This window comes from Amphiura filiformis, chromosome 7, assembly GCF_039555335.1.
Source record: "Amphiura filiformis chromosome 7, Afil_fr2py, whole genome shotgun sequence".
Classification (NCBI taxonomy): domain Eukaryota; kingdom Metazoa; phylum Echinodermata; class Ophiuroidea; order Amphilepidida; family Amphiuridae; genus Amphiura; species Amphiura filiformis.
In genome coordinates, this window is record NC_092634.1 from 67993865 (window position 1) to 68010874 (window position 17010).

The 17010-nt window shown below is 35.9% G+C and overlaps 2 protein-coding genes across 2 annotated transcripts in view; both read left to right on the forward strand.

Moving 5' to 3' along the window:
* The window catches only part of LOC140157537 (uncharacterized), a 281356-nt gene that overhangs the window by 121175 nt on the left and 143171 nt on the right, over nt 1-17010 (forward strand). The gene's annotated exons all lie outside the window — the stretch shown is intronic.
* LOC140158035 (metabotropic glutamate receptor 3-like) overlaps nt 1712-17010 on the forward strand; it is a 49522-nt gene continuing 34223 nt past the window's right edge. The window contains exon 1 of the mRNA XM_072181282.1: nt 1712-2528. Within this exon, the coding sequence (XP_072037383.1) occupies nt 1712-2528 (817 nt within the window). The remainder of the gene's footprint in view (nt 2529-17010) is intronic.

Sequence of the window (17010 nt, forward strand, 5' to 3'; positions counted from 1 at the left end):
CGGACACATTTATTTATTTATTTATTTATTTATTTATTTATTTATTTATTTATTTATTTATTTATTTATTTATTTATTTATTTATTTATTTATTTATTTTTCGATTGATTATTTGATGATTGAGTGAGCAGATTTATCGATTGCTACTTTAGTTATGGGGCTTCTATTTGATTTTGAATGACATCGTACATTGATTTTTTCCGTTAAGCATTATCAAGAATTAATATCACAGGTTTTAGTGCAGATAGGAAGTTGGGTTAGTGATACTATCCGTTGATTCAGAACCCGAAGGGGCCGGATTCGATTCCCGCCTATGCCTACTTTTTTAAAGACTTGGCAAATTACTGCAGTAAGTTTATTTGGCGCGCGATCTCAGTTATTCATTTTCTGATGGCTCTGCCTCTTACAGACACCCTCGTTCCCTCTGGAATCCAAACCACGGTTCGCTCATTACACCTCCCTTAACCAAATAACATTATCTTGGAAGTGAGCAAACTCATCACTTGATGAAAAGAAAATCTAGGTTCCTGTCAAAGTACAGTTCAAAGAACATTTGAATTATGTCGCTGTAAATCAAAATGTTCAAAACTAATTATATTCACACACATTTTGTCATATGTGTGCTTCCGCTTATCTACACTCCTTGACAATACATTATGTTTTTAATTTTAAGTGTCAACCTGTTTTTCATTTCTTAATTTCCTTGCTTTACTTTCTGATAATATTCTCTACAATTTCCTCCCCTCTAGCTAGTAATAAAATTATCAGAGTGTTTTTGTCACTTTTTAATTTTATTTTACTCTCTGTTCATATTCTGTACAATGTCTTCCACCTCTACATAATTACCGCCTTGTTGACCCGTATCCATTTATCAATAATGCATTTAGGAATACCGGGCTACTTCTAGCTTACCAGTTTAAATATGTTCCATATTTATCACATTAATTCTGATTCGTCATTCATTATCGTCATTGCCATGCTTTTGTCTGCCCAATATCGATCCAATGTTGCTGCGATGAATTATTTAAGCCCAAATCTAGCGACGTTTAACTTGTCGCTGTATTGACTTACCTACATCATTTCAGTGGTTTGCAGCGGCTGGCTACGTGATGTGTATTAGTGCTGTGTTCTATTGAATATATGTAACTATGGGATAGTATTTTAATTGATTGAAATGCAATGCGTGTAATGCAGCCGGAATATTGCAAATAATGCAGTTGCATGCCAATTTCTGAAAACCGGAATTTGTCATAACAGGAAAGTGGAACACCAGCGTGTTTTTAAATTAAAATTTCATATCATTTGACATAAAAGTACAGATTTGATGAAATGGTTTCGTTCTCCTGTTATTGGACTAATGAACACGTTTTTATAAGTATTAGCTACAAATAGATTGTGACAGCAATGTATCTGTACAGTTGCTTTAAGTGATATCAAGGACTCTCTGAAAAAAAATGCAAAGTTGGTACTTTATCACCAGATTGATTCAATCTTGAATCTTGAAATGGCAGTGGATATAGGCCTATTCTGCTTCTTGATTTTCTTGTTCTGTACGGAAGTATTTGTAACACGCGGCGGGGAGATTTTAAAGAGATACACGCGTAGCGGCGATATCAATATAGGCGGGCTTTTCCCGCTACATTTTTACGACGAACCAAATCAACAATGCGGTGATTTAAGGGAACTAGGTGCTTTAAAGAAAGTCGAAGCAATGGTCTATATAATTGAACGTGTGAACGCTAACATTACATTGCTGCCTAATATAAGTATTGGTTTTGATATTTACGACTCGTGTTCGTACGATGCGGTTGCTCTTCAAGCAAGCTTACAAATGGTCCCACTTGTGGTAAGCACAAGTGCGTCTGTGGTGAGCAGAAGTGGGTCTGTGGTAAACACTAGTGCGTCAGTGGTAAACACAAGTGCGTCTGTGGTAGGCACAAGTACGTTTGTATGTAACATCTCCGAAGATTCCCCATCAGTTATTGGCATGGTTGGAGCACAGCGTAGCTCTTCAAGCATGCAAGCTGCACTTGTTTTAGGTCGTTATCAGATACCTCAAGTAAGCTTTCTATCGACAAGCGACGAACTAAGCAACGTTGATCGCTATCCATACTTCTTACGCACCGTCGCTCCTGACAGGTTCCAAGTACGTGTAATGATAGATATCTTAAGACATTTCGAGTGGAAGTATGTATCGTTCCTGAATTCAGATGATTCGTTCGGTAAAAGTGCTCAGAGGGCATTTCGACAACAGGCCGAGGAGCTAGACATCTGTCTTGGTATTGTACGTACTATTTCGTTATACGCTGATCATGTCACTTATGACCAAGTAATATTTGATCTGTTGAATAAATCGACCACAAAGACAACAGTGGTTTTACTCTTCGCTCAATTGGAGACTGTTTATGGCATCTTGTCGGCAGCGACGAGAGCGAAGGCTTACAGATCATTCATATGGATTGGTGGAGATGGATGGGGCAATTATAATGACTTGGAAGGCGTTCAGGATTATATAAATGCTGCAATTGGTAAGCTAAATCGCTCTTTACACAGTCAAGCACTCACCCCTACACACCCCCTTCATAACCACCCCACCTAACCCCACACAAACCCACCCATGTGCCGCGATGCATTGCATTACGTTACGTTGCATTACGTTGCGTTACATCACATCACATCACATCACATCACATCACATCACATCACATCACATCACATCACATCACATCACATTACATTACATTACATTACATTACATTACATTACATTACATTACATTACATTACATTACATCACATGACATCGCATCACATTACATTACATTACATTACATGAGTTTATAAAGCGATATTTCATATAAATCGCTGCGCTAATAAACTCAACCCAGAAAGTATCGAAACGATTATAGATGGTCAGATATATCGGGAACTGAAATATATAGCAAACACTTATTCAATGTATATAAAGCGCAGCTTTCTCCTGCGAATTTTGATATCTCTTTTGTTGCTCTACGATATCATTTGGTCGAATTATGGGCGCATGAGTGGCTTCAAGTCGGATTCTAAAAGTTGCACTTAGCTCCTATTCAAGACCTTAGACGACGAATCCAGGCAGTGATAGACAGCGATGGTGGGCACACCAAGTATTGAGATGTCAGCAGAAAGAGTTCATGAGATAAGTCACAGATAGTAAAGGGTAGCAAGTATTGAAGTTGGAAGTCGAAGTCGAAGGAGTAAAATAAAGTAAAGTTCATGGTTAAGTATTTAAAACAGGGCACATCCCGGTGTCCTTTGTCTTGATTTTGTGTGTGGGTGTGTGGGGTGGGGGGGTGGGGGTGTGGGGTGTCTACACGACGAACGCATTTGGCTTGAATAGGAGCTAAGTGCAACTTTCAAAATCCGACTTGAAGCCACTCAAGAGCCCATAACTCGACCAAATGATATCGTAGAGCAACACAAGTTTAAGGTTATTAATTATTTTAAACTGTTGCGATTTGGTAGTTCACAGCATCTTACGAATGGTAGTGAGCTTTGGCAAAATTGCATTGCTCAATTCATAGCGAGCGTGTAGAAGAATTAAATATCACAGATATAATTTTATAGGTGCTGCGGTTCTTGAGCTACGTTGTGAAGCGGGCTGAAACAACAACACTTTTGTAAAACGTACATAACTAATTAACAACAATAAATTAAGCAAGTTTGCAGAGTATAGAATGAACTTTTGCAAAACATCAAGGTGTTAATTTTCAATAATATATTGATCTAGATAATGAAAATCGATTTTTAGGTTGCTTCGACCAACAATACCTCGTCTACCCTTAAGGAGTAACTTTCATATTGTTAGGGAATGTTGTGCACAATCAAAACAACTTGAAAGTAATCAATAAAAAAAAATGGGAAAAGGTAGCATCTCATGTGACACTGTTTGATCGCACTGGAACACAAAATAACGCGACTGGTCAATACGTTGAGTCAGGTTTCTATACATTTCCTTTCACTTCAATTCAGACGTTCTGTAATATAGAAAAGATACTTTAAGAAGTACATAATTATGTTAGGAAAAGGACAGTATATCTGCACGAAAACTTCGATTGATTTTTGTAGTTAACCTTTGTCTAATTTGTCCCTGTTGGTTTGTAATTTTACTATTGTGGTTTTTAAACCACAATAAGCCACTTAAAAGTATTCTTCTAAGATTTGCAACCTGCTTTAGCTTTTGTTATGATTGTCTTGTTCCTTACTTCAAAATGGTATACCTGGCTCTAATTGTCTGATTAATATGTATTTTCCCCTTATTCTAAAATTAAAATGATGAAATTAATCTACTAGTTATTGTATCAATACGAGAACGCACTGAAGCTTTGAGGAGCAAACCGTTTCTATGGTTATGAAGTAAATCATTCATGTGAAAAACTGGTAAAAATATTGAATGTTGGAGATGTACTGCCAATTATTTAAAGGTATATTGTACGCTCTATTTTTAATGAATTTAGTTATTGTTTGTCAAATCTGACTTTTTGACATATCGTTTACAAATATAACTTACACTTCATACAATATTTCGTTTACCGCATTATTTCAGCTTAATAAGACCAAAGAACCGAAATCTTAGAGTATAGCTTTGTAATGTCTTCATTTTTTTAATTCATGGAATAGGAATAACCGAAATGGCATAGCGGTGTGGTGCAATTCCGATGTATCGATTACTTTTTGCCGCAACTCAACGCAAATCGTCGCATTTCCAAGTTAAAATGTATTTAACTTCATTGTGATACCGCAATGCAGTATTTTGCAGTGCCACGCAGTGCGGCAACGCAAAGCATCACAAAACATTATTGAAGACCTGAGCGCAAGAAGACCGTGAGTCCACTTGGCCCCTCAACATGTTTACACTAAAGTTGCGTAGTTTCGTATAGTTTGGTAATATTTTATACATCTTCAGGGGCCAAAAGTAATCTTTCACAACCTTTCATGATGTTTTCACCCTGGAACATGTATTAAACAATATAAAACCTTTTAAGGAAGGAAATAAATTTTTTTAAAGAAACTATACGTACCTTTAGTGTATACATGTTGAGGGGCCAAGTGGACTTACGATCTTCTTGCGCTCAGGTCTTCAATTGCGACGTAAAGGACACAAAAAATGCCTTATTACTCGTGCAGACCACGGAAAAACTGGTATTTACCGTTTGCTTGAGTTTGTTATAATAGGATTACGTTGACACATGCTTGACACGCGAGACGCAGGCTTACTCAGAAAAGTCAGAACAAATTTGTAGTCTCATCGATTTCAATGTAAGCCTACATGTACAATTGTATTAAACAACAACAAGACTAAATTTACCGCTCACCTTTAATACTGGTTATGGTTAGTTAAACTTTGCTCCTTCAACAAAATTATAGCTTTTTTCGTTTCTATGTGTGTCTCTTTTTCCACATTGCTGGCAATAAATATCAAACAGTCATAATTGGCGGTCATTTCAAATCATCCCCAAGTCAACGAGGTTTAAGAAGGTTCTCTCATTGTTAATTGTTGGTTATGCATACATATACAAAATACAATGCCTGGTAACCCACCACTTGAAAAGGATTTAGCAAAAGCAAACAAAGACCAGAGCTATTAAAAGTTATATAGCCATCTAAGGTAGAAGCTTATTATCCACTTCAACAATAGGATTATTGATTAGTTTTTGACTATCGAAATGAGACGGATGTCGGGCCTGCTTAAGTTACCGATGAATACGACCTTCGTACACATTTTACACCATAACTCAGAATACAATTTAGGGAATTTACGGCTCGTTTGTGCTGCCGGGTCAAATATTGACACCCCGGGGAGTAACTTAAATTAATTTGATACTATTTTGGTGTGAATCGACATTTTGACACTGAAAGGATTCGGTGTAACAGTGAGTTGTTTCAAGCCTTTAAAATGCAAACTATGAGATCAAAGGTATGTGACCAGCTCCCCACAGCCTCACCAGCAACTGTTCCTCATCAAAACTAACATTTTGGTAACAGAAGAAAGTTAAACGCCCGAGATGGTCTGACCAAAAATATTTTTCAAACACAGTATTTGCTATCCTATGTGCCATTGTTATACCCATTTCCGCTTTCATATCAAAACCGCTGGAACAATGCAACTGATAATATGGAAACATATATTTAATGGTGGTCTCAATGTCAGATCAGAATATTGAAATATCTGACTACCCACCTTTAATTGATCTTAGCCTCATATGGCGTGTGGAAAAATCGATACTAATGATGTTGACGTAATATATATGTTAAATTTGTCTGTGGAGCAGAACAAAGCAGTTAATTAGCTTTAATTACCCTGTTTGCTGACAGGCAATGGGCTATTCTAGTTAAATTCCATAGATCCCTATGGACGATATAACCTTTATCTCTTACACGGGGATTGTTGGTTTCAATTGGAGTCATCCATTTAGGTAACCCCATTTGAAATTCACACTCCTGTGGAAGGTAAAGGGCATGTATTCCATATGGCTGTATCTGGTATATTCACATAAATCGTCTTACTGAGGGTGTATGAATTTCAAATGGAATTATCCATTTTGGAGCAGACGACCCTGAATGGGAGATTCTAATTGAATGATATTCATACTCCCTGTGTGGAAGATTAAGATTAATAATTATGTCTTCTATGTCTGTATGATATTAACTGGAATATTGATAATGTAATTAATGCATTGGAGAACATCAGTGCTCTTCATCCTTTTACAACCTTCTTAAAATATATAACTATATTTGTTTACCTGATTCATATGTCAATAGAAAGCAGAATCATTAATAAAAAAAATCTCTTTATCCCATGCCATTTAACCATCGTCTAATTGAGTCTTTTGTCAACACGTCTAAGGGGTGGTGGACTTTAAATGTTCGCTATACAATGAATGAATATGATACCAATAGAGAAGTACTGGCCAAAAGGTATGTCCCCCTCCTCATTTTTTTTTGTGGCAGAGGGGGACGTCATCCCTAACAATCATAATTAAGCAATAATTGCCCTGTGCATCTTTATTTTAGCACCAAAATACCGTGTTTCGAGCTCAAATGAGCTCAAAAAATTGTGCGCGCGAAATCAAAACACACCTTCATTTGGGCTTAAAAATCATTAATAAAATTGAATTTTTGGGGGCACTTCGCGCGTTCAAAAAAATCAATAAAACCGGAACTGAAAATGTTCGTCCACCGACAGACATGTCATGGTCTCCATTTCTTTTCATTGATACCAACAAGCTAGAAATATACACGTGACGTATTATTGACCAAGAGAATTACCCAAACATTTGATATCGGCTACAAATTACAGAAACTTATTTATTCAGTAAAAATGAGCGCAAATGATGATCGCACTATTTCATAAAGCCGTTTGGCGGCATACGCATCTGTATTCAAAGATATGGTGATTTACATAAAGTAGTGAAAATCCATGTTAGCCCATTTAGCGTCGTGTGATGTACACTTCTTGAATTGCATATAGCTTAATGTAAACACTAGTAGAAATTTATAATGAGAATTCTTTCAAAGCGATGAGAATTAGCAAAAAATCCTGACTTGGTCAACTTCATGTCGATATCACTTTTTTTCTAGTCGAAACAAATAATTCAATTTATATAATTTTTTGGAGATACGCCCTGTAGAACTAGTTCAACTAGATCAACTTGTTCAATTGATATTACAATCAAAGGTTGAGTACAAGAAGACCGTAAGTACTTTGTTATAGCCATGCACTTACGACCCACTTGCACTCAGCTGATTAACTTTCTTCATCAAACACTAAAAACTCCAATAACGTACTTGTAATAATGGGTAAGTAGCTAATTGGAATATTCCATTTGAAATCCATACACCCAATGGAAAACAACGACCTTAATCATCCACACAGGGGGTGTAACTTTCAAATGGAGTCATCCATTCAGGTAACCCCATTTGAAATTCACACTCCCTGTGTAGAAGAATAAGATCATCACGTCTTTTAAAGGGAGTGTATGGATTTCAAGTAGAATAGCCCATTTAGCTGACTGTACATAATAAATAATTAGCTGATGACTGATACTAGATCATGTCAATCATAACGATAATGATTACCATTAGCATTTCATATATATATATAACACTGAAGCATTAAAATATGAATACTAGCTATATAAGCAACTCGTTCTATATTACGTAAAAACGAATATTTGAAAACACTGACTTTAAACGTATTGATTTTAATAACAGCCTGATTATCCTGATTATTGATCAATCGAACCACATGTTACATGATAGCGTGACAAGAAACATGTGCCTATGTTTCGTCAAACTATTTTTATTAGGGCACGGCCTTAACCCCTAGCTGTTCCACCCATAGTGGGTAGGAGAACATGAAAACTAATATGAGATACTGTATTAGGATCACATATTAAGTATCATGTGAGAGTATACTCTTGTACTCCAGAAGACAGGATCACATATTAAAGAAAAAGCGCCCTCTGTTGTTATTAATCGTATTTAATGCGTATTTACAACGTTGTGAATAAAAATTTGACACCATAGAATATAAAAACTAGTAATTTGATAAGTTAAAATAAGATTTTTAACGGAATAAATCTAAATAATATGATTATGCAGTTTATTCCGTTAAATATTTACCCATAATTTCCCTCATTCTTCAGGCCCTGCCCTCTATCGGGTGCTAATTTAAAGTTTAAGCTTGATTGCTATTGTTTCTTTGTAAGCCTGCGGCGCAACCTTGAACAATATTGTCCTTGAGATAACGCCCCGTTATCACCCCCAGCCAGCCCCATACCTCATTTCAATTTTTAACATACCCATAGCATGCTTTTTATATTCCATAGTGTCGCACACTTTAATATGTGATCATGTCTTCTGAAGTACAAGAGTATACTCTCACATGATACTTAATATGTGATCCTAATACAGTATCTCATATTAGTTTTCATGTTCTCCTACCCACTATGGGTGGCTGTTCAACCCCTTTAAACAGCTTTTTTGACATTAAATACAATTTGGTAAAAAAAGTGATGACGTAACAAAAACTGTCTTTAGCGTATTCTAAAAACTCATAATTATCACAATATATTATTTTACGTGCGTACACAGATCCAGAACTCAGATAACGAAATATAAAGAGATAGTCAAGGGCGAGAAGACAACGTAATTTTTATTATTTCTGTGGTGAATACTTCCATTGTATGATTGCAAACACTTGCTTGTGATGTAATTTAGAAGAGCCCTGCAGGGATATAAGTCGACTTAAATCATCTAAGACTCATGCACTTTAACACAAAACAATGTGAAAATGGATGATCATAACAATATGATATACAATAATTGCCCTTTTAGAATTCGGATCTGCAAGTTCATATTTAACTTACATAAACATAATAAAATACAAGGATCATCTAAAGTCTGCACAAAAAATAACTCAGCTGTTATAAATACGCCTATAGATTCATGGGAGAACAAGCAGCTCACCAATACAACAAAGATGGCGGTCTACAAGGCATGTGTAATCAGCACGCTCCTCTATGGTAGTGAATCATGGACAACCTACTCTCCACAAGAACGGAAGCTTCAAGTATTTCACCTGAGATGTCTACGCCGCATTCTTGGAATCTCCTGGAAAGACAAGGTCACAAACAATGAAGTCATGTCTAAGGCGGGTATCCCATCAATGTATAGGCCTACGCTACTACGTCAACGTCGCCTTCGATGGCTAGGACATGTCAGTCGAATGGAAGATGGTCGCATTCCCAAGGATCTCCTCTACGGAGAGCTATCTTCAGGACACAGAAGAAAGGGTCGACCGCTACTCCGCTTCAAGGATGTCTGTAAGCGTGACTTGAAAGCACTTGACATGGACTGGGTCACCTGGGAATCTGCTGCTAGTGACAGAAAAACTTGGAGGCAACATCTCTCTGACGGCCTGAAAAGGGAGAAGACGTTATCCAGAAAGCTGCTGATGAAAAACGAGCAAGGCGCAAAGCCAGTCAGTGTGAAACATTCAAACCAACCCTACCAGATGCTTCAGTCTTCAGATGCCAGGTCTGCAACAAAATCTGCAAGTCTCGCATTGGTCTATTCAGCCACACAAGACGATGCTTTCCAACCACCTCAGACGGCGCTACTCCATAGTCTGTGAAGACTGACGGATGCCAATGCCAGAACTGATAATTGTTTTCACAACATTTCAACATAAAAAGAATGATGATTTATTTACGCGCATTTTGATACCCCATTTGTCCAATTTTGTTCAATATTGACAATACAGCAGTGTTTTGAAAGAAAAATACCCCAATTTAAAAGTTGCAGTTATTTGTATTGATTTGAAGAAGCGCGAAGATAATAGCGGGCTTTACGTGTTTACAGTGCTGGCATTATAAGCATTGATTGCTGTAAACTGCAACTTTTAAATTCGGGTATTTTCTGTAAAAGCACTACTGTGTTGTTAATATTGAACGACATTTGACGAATGGGGTATCAAAATGCGTGTAAATAAATCATGCTTCTCTCTATGTTGAAATATTGTGAAAACAATTATTAGTTCTGAATCTATAGGCGTATTTATAACAGCTGAGTTACTTTTTGTGCAGACTTTATTATACATTATATACATGTCATATACATGGTTTAATAATAATTTAAAGTCTTTCCATAAATTCAACATTGATTCGGTTGCAATAAACAATAGAGTATGTAATTAACAATTCATTAACAATTGCGTTAAGATTTAATAAAGTCTTTCAAAGACCACTCATGAACTTCAATATTGAAATTTTACATTATAATCATGCTTGCCTGTAAGTGCTTTAACAAAATGTGAGGTATAATGGAAGTTCTTTAGATAAACAATATTTTTACAATTTGCGGTGAAACAATATTTAATCAATTTAATATGGTCAGGTATCATTGAATTATTTGGGCAATTTAATTTTGCATGTGTACCTGTACCTCTGTAATACAAATTGAAATGTAATAAATTTCTCTCGAGGTAACTTCATTAATCGACAAGAAATTTGGTAAAAATTACCTTTAATAAAGAATATTAAAGACGAAAATGTAGTCCCACTGTCGCTGGTAGTAACAGTAGTAAAATCTTGCCCTTGTAAAAAGCACTCCGTAAACATATTATTTGACTGTTGAATGAGGGATGATAATAATGATGATGATGATGATAATAATGATGATGGTGATGATAATGATGATGATGATGATGAATGATGATGATGATGATGATGATGATGATGATGATGATGATGATGATGATGACAGTGACGATAAAGATAATGTCCATGATGGTGACGATGAAGATGATTGATGATGATGATGATGATGATGATGATGATGATGATGATGATTGATGATGATGATGATGATGATTATGATGACGATGAAGATAATGACCTTGACGATGATGGTGACGATGAAGATGATTGATTATGATGAATGATGATGATGATTATGATGAATGATGATGATGATGATGATAATGATGATGATGATGATGATGATGATGATGATGATGACGATGATGATGATGACAATGACAATAAAGATTATGCCATGACCATGACGATGATAGTGAAGATGAATTCAGTTTTATAACATCTTGAATGATATTGCAACTTATTAACCCAATTATATATGCTGACGAGTATACTTAATGAAAAGGGCATGGAAATAACGATGTTGACGTAAAACCTAAAACAACAATGCTTCATATAATATACCTTTATTATGAAAGCTATTGTCGAGGATGAATGATATTCAGTCAATAAAGCGCTTCAATAAGTTCAAGGTTGCAAATTAAGCTCAAATAGTTGCGTGTCTTTATCTCCAAACTGTGATGCAACAAAAATAGTTAAATCTCACATAAATGTTTATTTTGATGCAATCGTAATTTATAACACACTGCATCTATATACGAATACAAAGTATGACGTACACCATTAGGGCGTATGTTACGTCCTTAAGTCGGTCGTGGCTATTCCCCAATTGGCGTAACTCACGAACGATTTAATTTAATGGAGCGCAACTGGGATGGAGAAGTGCATGAGTAGCTACGTCGTTATTCACAACAAGTGTTTTGATACGAAAAGAATAACAAAAGTGATGCATTGGATACGGAATATCCATCGAAGTATATATCGTACGATAAACGACTAGTGTTATGATCCTCAGGATGAAGAAGAGCTAGTACTTAGAAGATCAGCGCTACGTATCATATACTATAGATTAAGCAGCTCAACTGCTGTATATGGTGGTAAATATCATTACTTGGCAGGTCTAACAGTTTAAGAATGGCATTACATTCCCGGAGTACACTAATGTGATATTTAGTCCGCACGATATACTCGTGCGGTAAACTCTTTTCATGCTCATTTACTTGTGTAGGAACGACATTGTGCGCAGAAAAGGAAAGGATTTAGTATAAGAAAGGAATAAGCTTCGAGATCCATAAAAGCCACGGGCATGAAACTGTCTGATTTACATAGCAAGGGATAAGAGCTAATGCCCTTCATATCAATTTAGTGTTTTTCGGGTTCAAGTTTCTCAAGCAAAGATGACGTATCACCATTTTAATCTTTATACCACAAGAAAGAACATAATAGGATGCGGGCGTGAAATTTGACATACACTAATAATAACTCATAATCAGGAAACATAAGAATCATTATGATCAATGAGTAGTAAGTGTGTCGAGGCTTGTGAATCAACATCTAGGCATTGTGCCTGTGCTAAGTGCCCTATAAATCATTGCGCGTTTTTGTCAGTTGCTACGCACCGCTGTATAATTTCCTTAAACTTAATAATATACTATTCTCGCATTCACAATCTAACTACGTATCTAATTATTCGAATTATTCACTTACTGCATAAAATGCACTACTTATTATGTCAGCAGCAGCAGCAGCAGCAGCAGCAGCAGTAAAGTTGTTCTGCTTTTGGTATATTCCCGGGGTACATCATTTGGTGGGTATGTATCCCCGGAATTTTGAGGTGGTGGGTCTTTGGCAACTGACGGCGTACCGGTAAAAGGGGTCTTGGCTTTTTGGTTGCAAGTCGCCTGAAGAAAAAAAACCCAGAAATATGAGGAACAAACCAGAAATATGAGTAATGAGCAATTTTGAGGTCTTTACGAGCTGCAAAAATCAAGGGTCGGAGCTCTATTTTGGTCAAATATAGGGGGTCTTTGGAAGCTGCGAAATCCAAAAATGGGGGTCTCTCCAGGGGAACATATCCGTATGGTCATTTGTGCTAAGTGCCACCCCGGGTTAGAGTCCGTGTTATATTCCGTGTTTTGTGATGTGATCAAGCAAAATCAGTTGGAAACTTGGAAATATTGATTTTGAGATATAGCCAAACAAAAGAAATGTTTCCTTTTGTTTCCTGTCGTTTTGGAAACTCCTTGATTGCTCATATCTTTAGAACTGGTTGTTCAATTCCAATGGGGTTTTCCAGATTTGTAAATGCTTTATACTATCATATAAACAACTGAAAATTTATAATTCCCGAGTTCCGACTAATTTTGCTTGATCGCATCACATTTTTTTATTTCAATATAATCATAACAATCAATATGAAACTACTTTTACCTTCACGTGAAAAAATATGCACAATCATGTAAACAGTAAAAAGGATTGGTTATCATTGACACAATTTACCGAATTTAAGGATTCTCCTCCTCCTCACTGTATCTATTTTAAGAAATGTCAATACTTCAAATGCGTCTCCAACATGCTGTGATTTGATTATCTCTGCAGCACGTTACTCGAACACGTATTATTTATCATCTGTGAAACGGGGTTGATTGAAACATGTCCGCGAAATAGGAACGATCTGAAGCAATGATGCGTTTGTCTGTTTTAAAGTAAATATTTACAGGTTTTTTTATTCAAATTGTGTTTATATTCAACTTTGCTCAGTTTTAGTCACACTGATACAACTTGACAACGTTAAATGCACACAATGGGGTATCTAAGGCGACAATGGTGTGGTTGGTTGTCGCGATTTTCTTCTTTTTTTCTAGAAGAGGCTCAATGACCTAGAAAAATCATAGAAAGCTTGAAAAGTCTGAAATATTTTAGCAAACATAACTGAACAGTTTCTGACATTTTCAGGCAACATTCATTCACTGCGGCCAAAAAGGCTATTTTCAATGCATACCGCTAAAAAGGGTAAAATCCTCAAAACCCAAAAAGTCTGGGTCGGTCGGGCTAGTAGATCGGGGCTGTTTTTATCACAACAAAGTACTCGTCTTTTCTTTCTTATAAAATCCAGTTTAGCTCAAAGTAGTGTCCATTAGCGCTCAATTTGTATTGAATACAATTCCTGCATTATCGTAAGAGCTATTGTAGCTTGTTGATTAGATGACCAATCATGCAGCAGAATCATTATCTATACAGAGCAAATGAATGATACTTGATGGCCCATTAAATGTTAAGGTTGTATTATTGTATTTGTATTTAATCAATTATAGAAGCGTTTCGTTTAATAATAGGGAAGGCCAAGTATGTTTGCTAAAGTCACAAACAATTGTGAAAAATGTATTAAACGTGTTAAATGTGCGATTTCTGTCAATTTGTTATTTTCTTATCAATATATAAATAATAATCTAGAAATGGCAGCCATGTTGGAGGAGAATTTTGAGATAGCTTAAGATGATGACCATGACGACAGAGGGTCAGGTCTCTATCGATTCCACAACCATCAATACCTATCACCTGTTTTATTATTTGTTTTACCTTTGTTGGTTTTTGTTTTTGTTGTTGTTGTTGTTTTTTTTGTTTTTTTTGTTGTTTTTTTTGTTTCTTGTTGTTGTTTTTCAAGCTTTAAACGGTTCGTTGATATACAATTTTAAAGCTTATGATATATATTTTCTAAACACTAAATAAAACAAAATTTACCGGGGGAGGGATTTACGGCTCATTCGTCGTGAACAGTCACGTATCTAAAAATAAGCTCTGCTGATGTTACCGCCCATTCGTGGTGGATGCTCGCGATAATATGTGATTGGATACTACGAATCAGCCGTAAACTCGGCCCTCGGTCAATTTTGTTTTATTTCGTGTTTAGAAAATATATATCATAAGCTTTAAAATAGTATATCATTTGACTTCCATAACGATATCCATAAGCGGGGTTATGGTTTGTTGAGCTCTGCTCCTTCAACAAAATGGTACCGTTTTCGGTTCTATATGTGTCTCTTTTTCCACTTTGCTGGTAATAAAGTCATAATTGGCGGTCATTTCAAATCATCCCCGAGTCAACGAGGTACAGGAATGTCCTCTCATTGTTAATTGTTGGTTATACATACCTAGACAAAATACAATGCAATTGTAACGCACCACTTGAACAGTATTTAGCCAAAGCAAACAAAGACTAGAGCTATTTAATGATTTTATTTATTATGTAGAAGATTATTATCCTCTTCAGCAATAGGATTATTGATTGGTTTAAACGCTATCAAATGAGAAACATGTCGCGCTTAATTGAGACACCTATGAATACGAGTTGCGGCACATTTTGCACTGTATCTCAGAATACAATTTGCCGCGTTTACGGCTCATTCTTAGTGTCCAATCACATGTAAAGTATCTCATTGCATGAAATTTATATAAAAATACACAAGACAACCTTTAAATATATGGCGTTTTGGCATCTGAGCTCTGTTTACCTTGTTTTCAGACAAATTATCCTTGTGTTTACTCGCCCTAGAATGATCAACAATGAGTACAGAAACTGTCCATTCCAGAGTTGGACATACATTTATTTGATCAAGTAATTATTATCAAAACAAAAGCAAAGTGTACTAATCAATCAATTATTTACGTTGCCTTGTATTTGATTAATTGCTACAGAGTGTCAAGATGTAGATTTACTCAAATGTTTATATTTAACTCTCTTCACGTGGGTGTCGACTGCAGACGACAAGTTAAAAAAAAATTGTAGAAATTCAAAAATTTCAGAAATGTAAACTTTCATGACCATATTTGGAATCAGCATGAAAAATGCATTAAAATGACTACAAACAAGCCTAGTATTGATTCAGTAGTTCTTAAGATAGCTCTTGATATTTTGAGAAAATATTTCAAAACTTGAACTTTTTCCATGGAGGCGCATGGATAGCACGCAGAGCATTAACTGATGTCGTGTCCACGCGAAGGATCGAAACCTCGGATGCCGGAAAAGTCGGGGTGTCATTTTGGATTTTCGATCATGTAAAGTGTTGGCACCTGAATTAAATTCAAGGTCAGCAGGCAACCATCTCGAGCACTAAAAAAACATGTGTGGTTAGCTGAGCTCCTACATTGAATTCAGAAGTCTTGCACTCTTGGAATAAAGTTCAAGTTAAATTAAGCCTGTCACCAGGATCTGTCACAACTATCAATTATTAGACTGACAAGGGCCATAACAGCGGCTAGTTAATTACAATATGCTCCAACACGCTGAAGCCACCTAAAATCATTGTACATCGATTAAATCTGAATATTTGTTCACACTCAATCCACTTTCGCCTAAAAACAGCTGTTTTTAATTGCATACAGCTCTCAAACAAAGGGGTAAAAATCCCCAAAACGCAAAATTGTGGTCGGTCGGGCCCGTTGATCTTGTTTTTGTTTCGTCTCTAGGAAGATTTCCGTTATTATTATTATTATTATTATTATTATTCAATACGAAAGGTCAACATTTCATATAATGGACGTGTTTTCCTTCCAGCTATCCAGCAAACACAAAACGTGTTTAATTTTGGGTTTTAGGTTTGGTAAAAACATTTTAATTGTCGGGTTATATAAAGGTCATGAAAATGTTTTAAACCATTTTGTATGTAATCACACTACAACTATAATTTTCAAAATGTTATTGTAAAATATTTTTGGGAAACATTTTTTGCCAAATATTTTGTCAACACTTAAATAACATTATGTTAAAATATTTGCAGTAAGTTATCAAACAACGTTTTTGAATGTTATGAAAA